At 38.9% G+C, this 15,944-nt stretch overlaps 1 protein-coding gene across 1 annotated transcript in view; it reads right to left on the bottom strand.

Annotated features, from left to right (window-relative positions):
* The window catches only part of rxfp2l (relaxin family peptide receptor 2, like), a 73,487-nt gene extending 57,833 nt beyond the window's left edge, over positions 1–15,654 (bottom strand). The window contains 3 exon segments of the mRNA XM_067438586.1: positions 6,182–6,253; positions 6,436–6,564; positions 15,540–15,654. Of these exon segments, the coding sequence (XP_067294687.1) occupies positions 6,182–6,253; positions 6,436–6,564; positions 15,540–15,597 (259 nt within the window). The 5' untranslated portion in view covers positions 15,598–15,654.
* Between the last annotated feature and the right edge of the window lie 290 nt (positions 15,655–15,944).

The raw sequence follows: 15,944 nt of genomic DNA, 5'->3' as shown, positions 1-15,944 counted from the left end.
TGTGTGTGTGTGTGTGTGTGTGTGTGTGTGTGTGTGTGTGTGTGTGTGTGTGTGTGTGTGTGTGTGTGTGTGTGTGTGTGTGTGTGTGTGTGTGTGTGTGTGTGTGTGTGTGTGCCTGCGTGCGTGCGTGTGTGTGTGTGTGTGTGTGCGTGTGTGTGACTGTGTGCTTGTTTTTGTGAAATATCACTACACAAATGTGTATAATGACATGGGTATGACATAGGTATTACAAGAGGAGGGTGAAATATAAGGACATTATTCATGTCCCCACTTTAAGGCTTATAAATCATACAGATCGAGTTTATTTTTTAGAAAATGCGGTTTATATGGCATAAAAACCATTACACATATGAAATGTCCCCTCATTTCACAAAAACTCGTATGAATTCTATAGTTTTATGTATAGGCTATAAGAAACATAGACTGTTGAAAAAGATGGATGACGCACTCTCACTTATGGAAATGTAGAAAATAAATTTAAAGCTCCAATCTTGTCCAGACAATCTCCCAAAAAGTGTCTTCCTAAGTGAATCAGTCTGTTATGATCATATCCCCGTTTTTATAGCATCAATTAACTAACTAAAACCAAACTTATTTAAAAAAAAAAAAAAAACATTTAAGCATACATCAGCGTGACAGAAAAAAACTAAAATTACAGAAACAATCTTTGCGTAAAAAGAAAGCCTATTCCCTCTAGATGAGACCAAAGTGGAGATATTTTTCCATAACATGTTTGTGAAAACCAAACACAGCATATCAGCACAAACACTTCATTCCAATTGTTTAGCACACAGATGGAGGGTTGTTCTGCAGCCACAGGACCTGCGCACCTTGCATTCATTGAGTCGACTATGAACTCCTCTGCATACCAAGTAATTCTAGAGACAAATCTGTAGCCATTTTTCTGACAGCTAAAGCATGATCATGTATCCTTTCATGAAAACCGTATTCCCTGGTGGCTGTGGCCTCTTTCAGCAGGATAATGCACTCTGCCACAAAGCAAAAATGGAACCATGGAATGATTTGAGGAGCACAGTGAGTTTGAAGTGTTGACTTGACCTCCAAATTCCCCAGAAATCAATCCAATCGAGCATCTGTGGGATGTGCTAAACTAACAAGTCCGATCCATGGAGGCCCCACCTCGTAGCTTACAGGACTTAATGGATTTGCTGCTAACATCTTGGTGCTAGCTACCACAGCACACCTTCAGAGTTTTAGTGCAGTCCATGCCTTGATGGGTCAGGGCTGTTTTGGCAGCAAAAGGGGGACCAACAAAATATTAGATTAAAATTAAATAATATTATGCCTGATCAATGTCTTTACAGGAAGGGGGTCCCACAAGGGGATTTTCTTATTTAGGCTTTTTTTAAAACCCTATATACAGTTGTACAAAAGAAGTATACACACTCTCTAAATGAAAAAGCCATTATCTTTCTTTGATGAGAATACAACATTTGATTGCTTATTCTATAGAAAATAAAATTAGTTGTCTGAAACAGTTGGTGTCTTCAGTGATCGGCGATGGGAAAGGGCAGGCGCCAAGCTAATAATAAGTATTTCCCTTGGAAGTATATGTCGCCACTATCATCCAATTTTTCCATCGATCTTTCCTTTAGATTGTCCCTCAGTCCTACCCATGTAATGCTGGGTAATAATGGCAATAAGGTCAGTCTATTACACCAGCCCTCTTGGCAGCCGAATGTAATGGGTGTAAACTGGGAGGTAGAAAGAAGGCAAACACTTTTCTGAAAATGAGATTTAATTGTAATAAAGTTGTGCGGAAATGTTCAAATTCTTATTAATGGAGTTGCTCTAAACCCAAGTCAGTATGACCTTCCTGGTGACTTCATTTAGCTCAGTCTATTTGCAGTCTGTTGAGAGTATGTGTCAGATCATCAGACTCCAGGATAACTGTCCCCAAGCAAAACGTGTGCTTTGCTTCCACAATAAAACAACCTGAACCTAGCTTTTCCTCCCTCAGGCCATGTCCTTTTTTATATGCTGCACTGCAGTAATGCATCTTACATGAAAACGAGATACTCAAGATGAGTATTTGCTTCTGCGGAGGGCTGCAGCATGTCTCCACTTTTGCCCTCTGGTCATACACAAATGGCTCTAATATGACCCTGACTCTCAACGGAGCAAAGTCAGCAAATTGCGCAATTACATGGGACAATGAAACATTGCGCTTCTTTAACATTAGCTTGAATATAAATTAATGTTACTGAATGCTGAATACCCCTGCAGCAAGTTAGTCCACTCAGCAGCCACATCTGTGACACTTCGGGGAAGCTTTTTAATTATATACAAGCACAGCTAATACCAAAATTGATTATGTTTAATAATATACGATACTGTGCAAAGTTCAGGGTCTGAATAATATTTTAATCTTATTTTTTTGATGAAAAATCTACTAAATGCAGTAATTTCGTGAAAACTTATTACAATTTAAAATAACTTTTGTCCATTTCAAGAACTTTTTTTACAGATAATTTTTTCTTTGATGAATAAACATTTATTTATTTTGAGCATCCCCCTGCATCCACTGAAATAGAGGTCTCACTATCACTACGAAATAAAAGTAATCTTCCACCACTGTCCCTTTGCGGTTTATTTTAGTCAGCAAAACTCATTAATTCACACTGTGAGAGATGTCAAGTTTCAATTTCTCGCTCCTTCTTTTCCTTCCCACCCTTTCATCTAGGCTAATGTCTCTTTTTGTTAAGTTTTTAATTTAGGCCAATTTGTTAAGAAGTTTTTATAATCAAATCAGAAGTGTGACGGATTGGTTTGTTGCAGAGTTTAAAACAGTTTGTTGTTTGCGGTTTAGAAAACAAACTGATCTTCAGAAGTGAGACAATGAGGCGTGTCCAATATATTCACCAAACTAAACACGTTGCCTGCCCGTGTCCTTCTTTCTAGCACTCAAAGATAAAAGAGGGACAAACAACTCTTTGAGTTCTTGAAGATTCAAGACTCACAGTTAGCCTATGTTCTACTCTGTCATATGAGAAGTATCATGCAATGTTGTTTTAGAAAGGTAATGTAATGGTCATGTTCTGTTTTGGTTTCGTTCTCACTTCTGATTTCCTGAGCTCTCGTCCTTGTTTCTTGTTTTGTTATCATTTACTGTATATAAGGCCTTAGTTTCTACAAATCTGTTTTTGTCCTCCCAGGTTAAAAAGACATAGGTCCTACTATTAAACACATAAAAAAATGTACTTGAGTATGTTTTTAGTACAATACAAATACACTTTTTAATACATTTTATAGTCTCTTTCACCTGGGCTATAGTCAGTATTTACTGTTGATTCTCTGTGTTCAATAAAGTCTCTTTATCCAAGTCTTCTTAAGCTGCCCAGTATTTGTGACAGATATTTTAAGTTTTTACCAAATTTAAAATTGAAACAAATGGGAAAAGGAATATCAAGTGTATAGTTTCAGTTCTGGCAGGTCACATCAGTCAAACTTGCATCAGCTGGCTGTCAGCTGATCATGTCTACCTATAGGAATACAACGTCAATCACAGCATACATCAGTGTTTCCCCAGTTTTCCCGCAGAATTGGGCTACTTTAACACTGTTGCCGTGGGCTGTTTTTCATGTCAGCGGGTTAAAGTTATCTCATTTATGTGATATTTAGCCCTGGAAATGCTAATTGTAGTAGGGAACCCTGGCAAAAAGCATATATTTTACCCCCCAGAATGCATTTTTTACCAGGGAGTGGTAGTCGAGTTTGGGCTAGTTTTGAGTTGCAATTAGGCAGGTTTTGTTGTGAAAACATGGCAACCCTGGCATACATATATTAGATCCTCAGTACCATCAGCAGCTATTGCATTTCTCCAGAGCTCATTAACCCTCCTCCATCCCCAGCTCCTCCTCTTGTCAGTCAGGATTTGGTATGCTAATTCCCCTTGGATCTGACTAAATTCTTGAATTATTTTGTTAATTTAATTAGACTGGGTAAACCCAGCCTGATCTGCCGGCGATTTGATTTCGCCCTGCAACTCAGTCTGGAAACCTGTACATTCATTTGTTCTGCTTCTGTCACACTTTTGCAGGAAAAAATCACAGACAGGCTTCTCCAGCTGGAGCGCTATTGGCGGGTTTAACACAATGATGGATAGAGAAGTGACGGATCTGTGCTTGTTGATTACGCCTCTTGTGGTCTGATTAGTTGAAGGATTATCCAATTGCGTACAGAGTAATTTGAATTATGCTTATTTATCACAACTTTTGTGCTCTGATTGGTTGAAGGACTATCCAATTGCATACAGTCATTTGAGTAATACTTGTTGATCAAGCCTCTTTTGCAGGAGGAAATACACAGCAGACTCCCCAGACCAATGTTCAGTCTTAAATTAAGCTTGGTCTGATGATAGCCATAAAAACATTTAAAATGTTTGTTTCCAACATTAATGATATCTGCAATACATCATGTTTGTTCTATTCTGTTTACCCTATGGGGGGAGTGCGACACACACACTAGTTTCAGTCAATCTCATGTCAATCTTGAGTACCTATAGAGTAGTATTGCATCCTTCATATCTCCGAAAAGTCTTTAGAATTATTATATTTATAAAAGAAAGAGTGCACACAAAGCGGTGACGTCCTCAAGCTTGGAGAAGAAAACAATACCCTAAATAAACCATAGCTATCAATCAGATTCAACAAATACATATATGATCCAGAATCAGATCCGGAGGCGGAAATCATTTGTACAGGGGAAGCAACAACAGCAGGACGTCCGTCTCTGTGGTATGTACTGTATTTAGTGGCCTGTCAACATTTGTGTGTGTTTACTCGCAGTTTATGGACTATTGTATGCGACTAAACCTTAGCAGTAGCAAGCAAAACGGTTTTGCACGTCAGACTAGTGTAACGTTATACATAGGACAACAATGGAGTCCGTTTGAATGAAGAAGCACGCTTTGTGAGAACGCTAGGTATTTAAACACACCATAGATCGCATGCTCCATTGATAAATTAACTATACACGATCGTGTTGTTTACTGATGTTTACTTACGCCACGATAGCCAACGACATAGACATTTGAAGCAGTTTTACTCACCGCCTGTTTCCAAAGCACGACCGTGAACCTTTATCGCTGGGACCGCTCCGTCAAAAACACACTTCTTTGGTAACTGTTGATTTTGTGAAGTCCTGTGACAGCAGTGACCGTGGAGATCCACTTTTGCGACACGACTGAAGCATGATGATGGGAAGCTTCCCGTCATTTCTGTGTTCAAATCGGTTCAAATGCAGCGCTGCCTTCCCGGAATGCTGGGCTGAAGCGTTGAAGTCGCTTGACGTCACCCGTAGGAATAAAGTGGAGCGCGGCGCGCGGCTCGACAGAAGTGTTCACGGACGAGTGGATCTGCACCTGAGAGCAGTGTTTTTGGGGCGTGCATTTCCTCTCTCGCTCTAGTCACGTGCGCGCACCCTTTTGGGAGAAGAGCCCGTACGGCCCATACAAGGACATTCCGTTCTGTCGACGTCAAGCGGACTCATACTCGAAAAAACTCTCAGAAACTTGTGAGAAACCGGAAGGAGTATTTTTGACACAGAAATACTCCATCAAACGTCCAACATTAGTTTTTGAAACCTTGTCTATATTTAGGATGGGAATCCAAGTCTTTAACAGTGTAAAAAGCTCAGTATGCATGAAACAGCATCCCCCCCCCCCCCCCCTCTAAATATAAAAGGAAGTGCCCATCACTTGTTATTGTCTTTGACTGTCCTGTTATATAAAGGCAAAAATAAATAAAGTGAAAAAGATCAAATAAAAACTATAACCTCAAATATATAATACTCATACCAAATAAAACCACGATAACACCTATAGAATAAATCAAACACATATTGATAAAACCCAATAATAACATTCAGTGGATCCGTTCTATCTAACAGAGTGCTGTTAAGTATCTCACAGTCCTGGGTTTAGGAGTATAATACAAAAGATATTGAAAGACGAGCACTGGCAAATAAACAAGGTTTTAAATCAAATGAGAACTGTGTTCAAAGTCTCTGTTCAAAATCAAGATTAGAGAGCTAACACTGTGCAAGGTTTAACACAACATAATCGGCTTTTCGTGTTTGTCTTTAGGTGTTTATCCTGTAAACAATTCACAAGCACATTCAGAGACAGACAGAGAAACAGAGAACAAGAGACAATACTCACTGCACTCTTTTGACTCCTGGACCCTTGTTTTCATGAATGCATCAAACAGATGAGGCCAACCACTGTTATCCACTACAACACACACAGATATTTTGATAATGCCATTTATATTCACAGTATTCATATTCTAAATGGATATGTGTGTGTGTGTTTATGGCAATATGATTTGCAGTAGTGCGTGTGCTTGTGACTGCATCTATTCTTTGTGCTCAGATGGCACGTGTGTCTTTGTGCGCTTTTGCCCGCAGTCTTACCGCAGTTCTCTTCATCTGCTCCATTAGGACAGTCCTGCTGCCCGTTGCAGTGCTGCGGCTGAGGCAAACACACCGACAGATTCCCACAAGGAAACTGACCCAATGGACACATATCAGAACCTGAAGAATCTACACACATACACATGAATGCACTGAAACAAGGTAAAGTCTGCTCAGACATGGGTTCAATTTTTGACTGTTCAATGAAGTACATTTTTATTCAGTCTGAAAAGTAATACAAAGCAGCATAAAAAAACCTGGATATCCCATAAATAAATACAATACCATGGACATTTGAGAATCTGTCTTCCAGAATTGATCAAATCCAGCTGAGAGCTGAATCTCAAACAGTCCTGACTGAACCAATCAACCAGCAAAACAGATTCACAGATCACATAACATAAACTACTGACCTTGATTTTTAATGTTTAAATTTTGCCTGATAGCATTTAGCTTAGCCCACTAAGCCCAGTTCATTCACTATATATGGTACCAAACAAAGATCAAGTTAGAAGCGACCAAACACCTCCACATTTCCCATATTTAAATACAGTTACACTAATAATTGAACAACCAAGTATGGTGCCAACATTTTTTTTTAATGTTTGCCCTCCAATTCTTTTTTTTCCTCTTTATTTCTGCTTATTCTTTTGTGGATGTTGCATACGAGTGAAACATAGGCATACACATTTAAAGTGAAAATCTATACATTTAAAGTTGCACTATGCAGGATTTTTACAATAAAATATCCAAAAACCACCAGGCGAGTGTTATATATTTTGTTCAGTTTAGTTCTTACAATATCCCAAATGTTTCCAACTATTTGTAAATTGTGAGAAAATTGCAATTTTAAAGAGATGCTCCGCAGTTTTTCATATTAACTGTTATTCCCTTACCTAAGACGAGTTGTTACATACCTCTCTCATCTCAGTGTGTGCTCTTAATCTCTCTGACGCGCAGTGACGATCTGATAGAATTAAGCTTAGCCCAATAAGCCCAGTTCATTCACTATGGTACCAAACAGAGATCAAGTTAGAAGCGACCAAACACCTCTACGTTTAAATACAGTTACACGAATAGTTAAATGGTTATAGTTTGGTGAAACAAAATAAAAGTGGCGCTTTTCTATACGCGGGCTAAAAGAATAACTATAATGTATGGCGGAATAGCACTTTTGAGAGGCGCAGTAAAAAGTCACGCCTGAAAAATTCACGCCCAAGATTCTGAGCTCAAACTTGGCTTCATCAAACTACACCTTAGTTTTGAATAGGCGCCCTTGACTGGACAGAAAGGTTACATAGTGCAGCTTTAAAAGACTAGTGTAGTATTATCTGTACACATCATTTTTTTTAAAACAGACCCTTTTCCCATTTCCAGGGTCCTCAGACGCAGAAGTCGTCATAGTTGGGTAAATTTCTACTGTGCGTCTCGATCAGCTTCCTAGTTCAGTAGACAGGGCTCAGGGAGTCAGCCAATTGCCTAATGTCCTGATCAGTGCCCCGTTAACTGAACCAAGGCTGATTGAGACGATCCCCTAGTGAATGGGAGACAACGGGCGACAGCAATAGAAAAAGACAAATCCACGATAGCATTTCCACAACTTTCTAAAAGAGGAAAAAAATCTAGATAGACTGATTACCAGAGGTGGACAGAAACTAAGTACATTTACTTGAGTACTGTACTTAAGTACACTTTTTGAGTATCTGTACTTTACTGGAGTATTATTATTTTTTTTTGGAAAATTATGACTTTTCTTCACTACATTTAAAAGACAAATATCGTACTTTTTACTCCACTACATTTCTATCTAGGTCGAAAGTCATTTCTGTAACAGCTCTGAAAGTCGGTGCATGATTTTTTCCTTCTTTAAAAGGTTTTTTTTGTTGTTGTTGTTTCAGACAGTCTATCAGGAATCACTCTTATAGTCATATACATTTCCCCAACCTTTTTTGAACACTGATCAGTTTATACCAAAATGGAAGAAGACGGTTCTTAGGCACAAGTGTGTGCACCCATAGCCATACTTTGAAAGTATGTTTCAGTTAAAAAAAAATCAAGATAAGTTTAGTTGGCATACACTTGGTGCATGTCTTATAAAATATTTCAAATATAAACGTCTGGGAGAAAGAGAAGAGTAAAGTTGGGAGAATATCAGAAGTGTATCAGTGTATTGGATCCGTGCATTCTGCCTTAAAGTGACAGCAGCTTTGTAACTTATACAAGTATTTAAATTAGTTTTTAGTTAGTCGTATGGTAGTATGTCAGATGGAGCATCACTGAATGACTTAAACCATGATGGCATAATGTGCATTTATACAACAATAATAAAATAATGCATTGGCATAAAAAAGGAAATTTACTTTTATACTTAAGTACTTTACTTTTGAAAACAAATACTTCTGTACTTTTACTTGAGTAAAAATCAGTTTTTACAAGTTTCACTTGTAACGGAGTAATATTTGACCAGTAGTACTTTTACTTTTACTCAAGTAATAGAGTTGTGTCCACCTCTGCTGATTACAGCAGTCAGAAGAAAGAAAGATGCCAAATTTGCCGTCACCCCTCAACGGTAGAAACATTTGCTGTCACTCCCGCAGTATTAGAAACACCCAGTGTTTATTTTATTTTTCCGCCAAGGTAATATAGCACAAAATATAGCGTTATAAATGTGTACTTTTTTTTATAATAAAATGATACAAATGTTATAAACTTTACTAGATTTGCAATGTTGATAACACCTAAATTGCAATGTTGATAAAACACATCAGTCACAGTTTGAAAAGGGTCCATTCAAGTGCCCTCATAAGCTTTAATCAACTAATCAACTTCCCCTCTCTTGAGGCGACATCTCTTTTCTTCTCTGATGGTGAATTTATTGGCGTGAGGACAGGACAACCTGTCTCAGCATGAAAAAATTAATTTATTTTAAACTCATTTATAAATATTACCCTTATAAATATTATCTTGTAAACAGATTTCATTGTGATATTGAAATGCTTTGTGTTGTTACATGGTTAACCATTTTATCCTTTATTTAAGAGTTGTCTTGTTCTTATTCAGTTTGTTTGTGGTTTGTGGTCCACCGCTATTTCCGATTCATGCCAATGCACAAAACAGTCATCCCAGCCAAAAAAATCACTCTTGCTTTAATGTGCTGTAATGATGCCAAACTGAATTGTGTGCTGCTGATGTTGTTGCCGTCCCTTTTGGTACTCTTCTAGAGGTCAGAGTTCATGATGCAGGTAGGTCACGTGACTGATGGAAGACTTTAGTTGGTTTGAGGTAACCCTGCCACCACTCGCGTGACCTCTCAGCCTCATGACAGGATCATAGAGTGTTTCTCGAACCCGTGACATGACTCTGCAGCTATGAAGTAACACCTTGGATGCATGACATTTTACAATTTATAATAATCCATTTTCAATATGTAATATTAAACTCCTCAGAAACACAACCCCTGCCAATGAACCGCTTCAAACCAGTGGTATCAGTTGCTTTCAATATTAAAGTAACAACTGCAAGTCTACCAGCCAGGATTACAGTTTATTGAAAACTAAATGAAAAAGTGCCTGAACTAGAATCATACAAGGGAAATAAATGTAGTTTTTCTCAAGTAAAAAAAAAGTAAAAAAAAAGTTTCTTCTACAATAACATATCTTTCGGTTGGTATTTGGACTGAGAAGTTTTTATTGAAGCAACTGGGAGATAAAACAGCATGTGCATTTCAGGTTTATGAAAATCCATTGAAAATGTGCAAAAGACAGCTGAAGTACAATAAGCTTTTCTGCCAGTATGTGACTGAAGAACATGATGTATCACATCAGATTGTGAGGGAAGGGATTTTTAATTAAAGTTGTTAAAATTAATGAATAACCAATAACAATGAAAAGCTTTAAAAGTTATGAATTGATTTAAGTCATGGAGGTTTGTTGAGCCTGAATGACTGATCTACAACATGTTCATTATATGGCAAAACTACATTATTGAATTATTATTAGTATTTTTCAATATGGAAAAAAAACATTTAGATGGTATGTAGCTTGCCTATTTATCTCTTCATTCACTAATTCACTTCTATGTTACTGTCACTTCTAACATTACAATTACATTAAAATTCTAATATTCGGTGACAAAATATTTATGACCAAGATCCGTTTTCCCCCACAATGAGCTTGCTCTACTATAGATGTGTTCCTCTCCTCATGGCCAATGAGACAACGTTCATGGTTGTACCACTCTGACATCATAGAAATCAATGGTTTCATCTATTGCTTTTATTCTTAGCCTCTTTTACAGAAACCTTGTCACTGTCCATCCATTAATCTTTATTCTTCTTTTCATCTACACCATTTTCCATTCAATGGTCTCTCTTTCTGCCTGCAGGAAGAATATAAAGCAGATGTTGGTCTAACCTGAAGCCCTTGGGAGCCACTGTCATGTTGCACAGACAACTCTACACATCCTCATCAAATCTAAGGGACAGGTGCACTCCTCATTCTCTCTCTCTCTCTCTCTCTCTCTCTCTCTCTCTCTCTCTCTCTCTCTCTCTCCTCTCTCTCTCTCTCCTCTCATCTCTCTCTCTCTCTCTCTCTCTCTCTCTCTCTCTCTCTCTCTCTCTCTCTCTCTCTCTCCATTCACACACACATAAACACTTGAACAATCCTCTCGTTTGCCTTCCCGATACACTACTCTGACATCATGGACGGTAAGTCAGTCACGTAGAGGATAAGTCTGTCTCCCCTGAACCGCACAAAACTCAATTAGCTAACCAAAACCTCAACCTGCTGTAGACAGAGAGAGAGAGATATCTGACTTGCTGTGTGGCTCTGAAACTGAAATGTGTTTGTCACACTTACACACATGTGAAAAAAAATCTCTAGCCTAATTTTAAGGGAGATCATTTGAATTCTTTGGAACTGTTTAGACCCACTATCAGAAATAATGTGGTAGAATGTGGCAATAGCCTGAAGAAGAAAATGTTATAACTACCTCTGAATTATTACCTAGTTATACACTGATCGGGCATAACATTATGACCACTTACAGGTGAAGTAAATAACACTGATTATCTCTTCATCACGGCACCTGTTAGTGGGTGGGTTGATGTTTTATAAGCAGGAAAATGGGCAAGTGTAAGGATTTGAGCGAGTTTGACAAGGGCCAAATTGTGATGGCCAGACAACTGGGTCAGAGCATTTCCAAAACTGCAGCTCTAGTGGGGTGATCCCAGTCTGCAATGGTCAGTATTTACAGTCAGTAAAGTGGTCCAAAAAAAGAACTGGGGATCCAGCGACAGGGTTATTGATCCATGTGCGGAGCGAAGGCTGACCCGTGTGGTCCGATCAAACAGATATCTATACTCTACGGTCTACTGTAGCTCAAATTGCTCAAGAAGCTACGTTTTGATAGAAAGGTTTCAGAATACACAGTGCATCACAGTTTGTTGCGTATGGGGCAATAGTGGGTACGTGAGCATCAGAACTGGACCACAAACAAGAGTAGAAGGTGAAGGTGGCCTGGTCTGATGAATCACGTTTTTCTTTACACCATGTAGCTGGCTTGGTGCATGTGCATTGCTTACCTGGGGAACACATGGCACCAGGATGCGCTATAGGAAGAAGGTAAGCCGATGAAGGCAGTGTGATGCTTTGGGCAATGTTCTTTTGGGAAACCATGGGTCCTGCCATCCATGTGGATGTTACTTTGACACGTACCACCTATCTTAGCGTCGTTGCAGATCATGTACACCCTTTCATGGAAATGGTATTCCCTGCTGGCTGTGGCCTCTTTCAGCAGTATAATGCGCCCTGCCACAAAGCAAAAATGGCTCAGGATTGATCTGAGGAGCACAACAACGAGTTTGAGGTGTTGACGGCCTCCAAATTCCCCAGAACTCAATCCAGGCAAGCATCTGAGGGATGTGCTGAATAAACAAGTCCGATCCATGGAGGCCCCACCTCGCAGCTTACAGGAATTAAAGGATCTGCTGCTAACACCTTGGTGCCAGATACCACAGCACACCTTCAGGGGTCTAGTACAGTGGTTCTCAAACCTGTCCTGGGGACCCCCCACCAGAGCACATTTTGTATGTCTCCCTCATCTACCACACCTGAATTAACTCCTCAGCTCATTAGTTGAGCCTGCAAGACTTGAATTATGTGTGTCTGATGAGGGAGACATATAAATTGTGCAGTGGTGAAGGGTCCCCAGCACAAGTTTGAGAACCACTGGTCTAGTGGAGTCCTGTCCATGCCTCAACGGGTCAGGGGCTGCTTTGGCAGAAAAAGGGGGCTCAATATTGGGAAGGTGGTCATAATGTTATGCCTGATTGGTGTATGTACCCTTGAGGTACTATTAACCATTCTGGAGTAAATAAGGTAATACCATGCCCCTTTGAGGATATTAACCTAGTTAGTACTAACCAAGTCAGTTAGCTGTTGTAATCCTAAAGTAAAGGTGTTGGCACTTTCAAAAGTGCCTATAGCTTTATACAGTACATGCCTTTTCATAGCTCTGACAGGGTTCTTCAGGGTAAGTAGTTATTACTCAGTTAGTGTTATCACCACAATAACAGGGCCTTCACTAGTAGGGTGAAAGATGGTGGCATTTATAGGAGACTCCCTATTGCCCAGATGGCCCACTAAATTCAGTTGTTATTCTACACATGCCCTTATAATAATTTATACATTTGTATGCCTGAGACTCAAATTAAAACCACAAAAAACATGTAGACAAAGTAATAGAAGTTTTCCAAATGTCGTCTCTGCCCCTCCCTATAATGGTTTCGTCTTATGGTTAATAAGTGAACAGAACCAATCAGATTCAAAGCTGTTACAGTAGAAGTGAAACTGAAAATGTCGGGTAAAATCTGATGGGATACATGTGACGTCATGAAAAAGAGAGGGAGGCCAGAAAATAGCTTTATCCGTCTATCAAAATGTAACATGACAGGTTAGTGCGCTGTAGCCAGGGAGTCAATGTGATGATGGGGTACCGTACCGTGCCCCGATCTTTTCGCTGCCCGATTTACTAACGCTGGACTAAGACACCTAATAAAAGCAGACATACGCGGCGCGCGCTCCAGTAGCTGTCACACCGCACGGCGCGCACCGTTCGATTACGCGCTCAAAGTTCCTGTCTTTTATTAGTTCGTTGGTGCGTGTATAACATGTAGAAAAATAGATATACGTGTACATTACAGACTTGCCGGCTTCTGATGTGATATTTTTAACAGTCGCCTATATTGTCAAGAAAACGGGAAAACAGTCCGTTGCTACTGATGGATACATTATTAGCTTTAAAAAAATAAATTAAAAAAATAGCACATTATCATCATCATAGAAAATTACGACAGAGAGAAAATTAAGTGGGTTTATTTGACATCTGACTGCATTTTAATTTCGGAGTATTTTTCTCAGCTGTTAGACATCAGACTGCCTGGAAAGACATTTTACTTTTTTTTGGTTTATTTTATAATGGCACTGGACTAATTTATTTGTTGTTAGTTATGGTGCATAATTGCTTGGTGAGTTTAAACAAGAAGTTATAATCACTTAATGCCATTGTCCTGATAATATTTATATACACATTTGCATATAAAATAAAAGCAATAACCTTTATTTGCATTCATTTATTTTTCTGGTTTTAGAAATAGGTGCATTGCACCAGATGTGGGCCTCCATGCCTATATCTTAAAGCATGTATATGATATGAGTGGAGGTCGTTGGGGGCTCACATTTTTGTTTTTTAAGTGGCCCAGAATTCCTGAAACAGGATTTCTTTCTTTTTTTTCTCTTTTTTTTTACTGATTAGATTCATTCCTCTCAATTCATTTGTCTAGGGTATATATCTTTTGTCATCTTCATAATTCATCCTTTTATGGCACTGTCATATTACTGAAAATCTTAATCATGCATGTGAATCTCAATTGAGCTGTGGCACTTTCTTTGCCGCTATTCAGTACCACACTTCACTTCAGCTTATTTCCACTAATTTCTTTCAACAGTTTTTAAAAGAATCACTGCTCAATTCAGCGGATATCTAGGTTAAGGCGAAGAGTTCATCCTGGAAACTACTTCGTTTCTTTGCCATTTAATTGAAGGATGCATACGGCGTCCAATCCTTTGGGGAATAGTACATTTTAGATTGATACTTGTGTCTGTGCATGACCCAAAATATTACAGATTAGAGATCACGAGAGATGCCACACAGGTCATATCACAGAGGGTAAAGAGAGAAACTCTTGACAGGTTAATAAATATGCTGTTGCTTTCCAACACCTTGGGGAATTTTGTAGAGTGTGTGCTGTGTGTGTTTTTGAATGTATGTGTCTGCACTCATCAATCTTCCGACATGTACTTAATAATTCAACACCACCTCCCCCTCTTTTTCTCTCTCACACACTTTTAGCACCTGTCTGAGGAGACACTATTAGACCACCAAACTAACCTAAAACAGGTTGAATATTACATAATGACACCATGACCAAATAATCACATCATATGTAAATATGAAAACATGGAAACATGGAAATCTCACACTGTCAACAAGCACGTTCTGTATTACACAATAAATTACTAAAACTAAAATTAAACTAAACTGCATATGTGCAATCATTTCTGCTGACTAGCCCTTCACAGAAGTGCTAGATAAAAAGGAGAACCAGCACAAGAATCTAGCTCAATTAGAAGCCATACTGACAGGTATTCATATAAAACCTCTTAATTATATTAATTAAAAGCCACCACATCCTACTGCCTGAAGCTCATTTATATTAGAACTAGCTTATCATAAAATGTATATTAATTTACTCACCTTTATAAAACCAATCACAACATACTCATACTGATAACAAGTGCAAAAAGGCAAAGTTAACTTATTCAACAGATTATTCATTCTGTCATTCATCTGCACAGGTATTCATTTACACATTCTTTGAGCAGTTTACATCCAACACCAACACCACAAAGATGGAATGAAAAAGGAAAAACAGAGAAAAGCAACGCCTGAGAGTATCCTGAGACCACAAACAGCGGTTACCTGTGTTCAGAATGAGAAAAAAATCTGATACCGTTAGAGATGAGGTTAAAAAAAGTGGGTCTTACCTGAAAGAAAAGCAAGGGAAAAGGAGAGAGAGGAGAGGAGGAGAACAGGAGGAAGCATGATGCGCGGTGCTCTGAGAGAAAAGTGAGTGTGTATCTCCTAAGCTGCTAGTTCCAGATCTGAGAAATGGTGTGTGTGTGTGTGTGTGTGTGTGTGTGTGTGTGTGTGTGTGTGTGTGTGTGAGAGAGAGAGAGAGAGAGAGAGAGAGAGAGAGAGAGAGAGAGAGAGAGAGAGAGAGAGAGAGAGAGAGAGAGAGAGAGAGAGAGAGAGAGAGAGAGAGAGAGAGAGAGAGAGAGAGAGAGAGTCTATATCCTACAAATAGTAATATTTGGACATGGCAACATACTCAGTGCCAAACCAGCATGATTCCAAACACACAATCGTGTAAGGAAAACCATGTCACTCTT

Source organism: Pseudorasbora parva, chromosome 3 (genome assembly GCF_024679245.1).
Source record: "Pseudorasbora parva isolate DD20220531a chromosome 3, ASM2467924v1, whole genome shotgun sequence".
Taxonomy (NCBI): Eukaryota; Metazoa; Chordata; class Actinopteri; order Cypriniformes; family Gobionidae; genus Pseudorasbora; species Pseudorasbora parva.
This window is presented reverse-complemented; position numbering and strand designations above follow the sequence as displayed.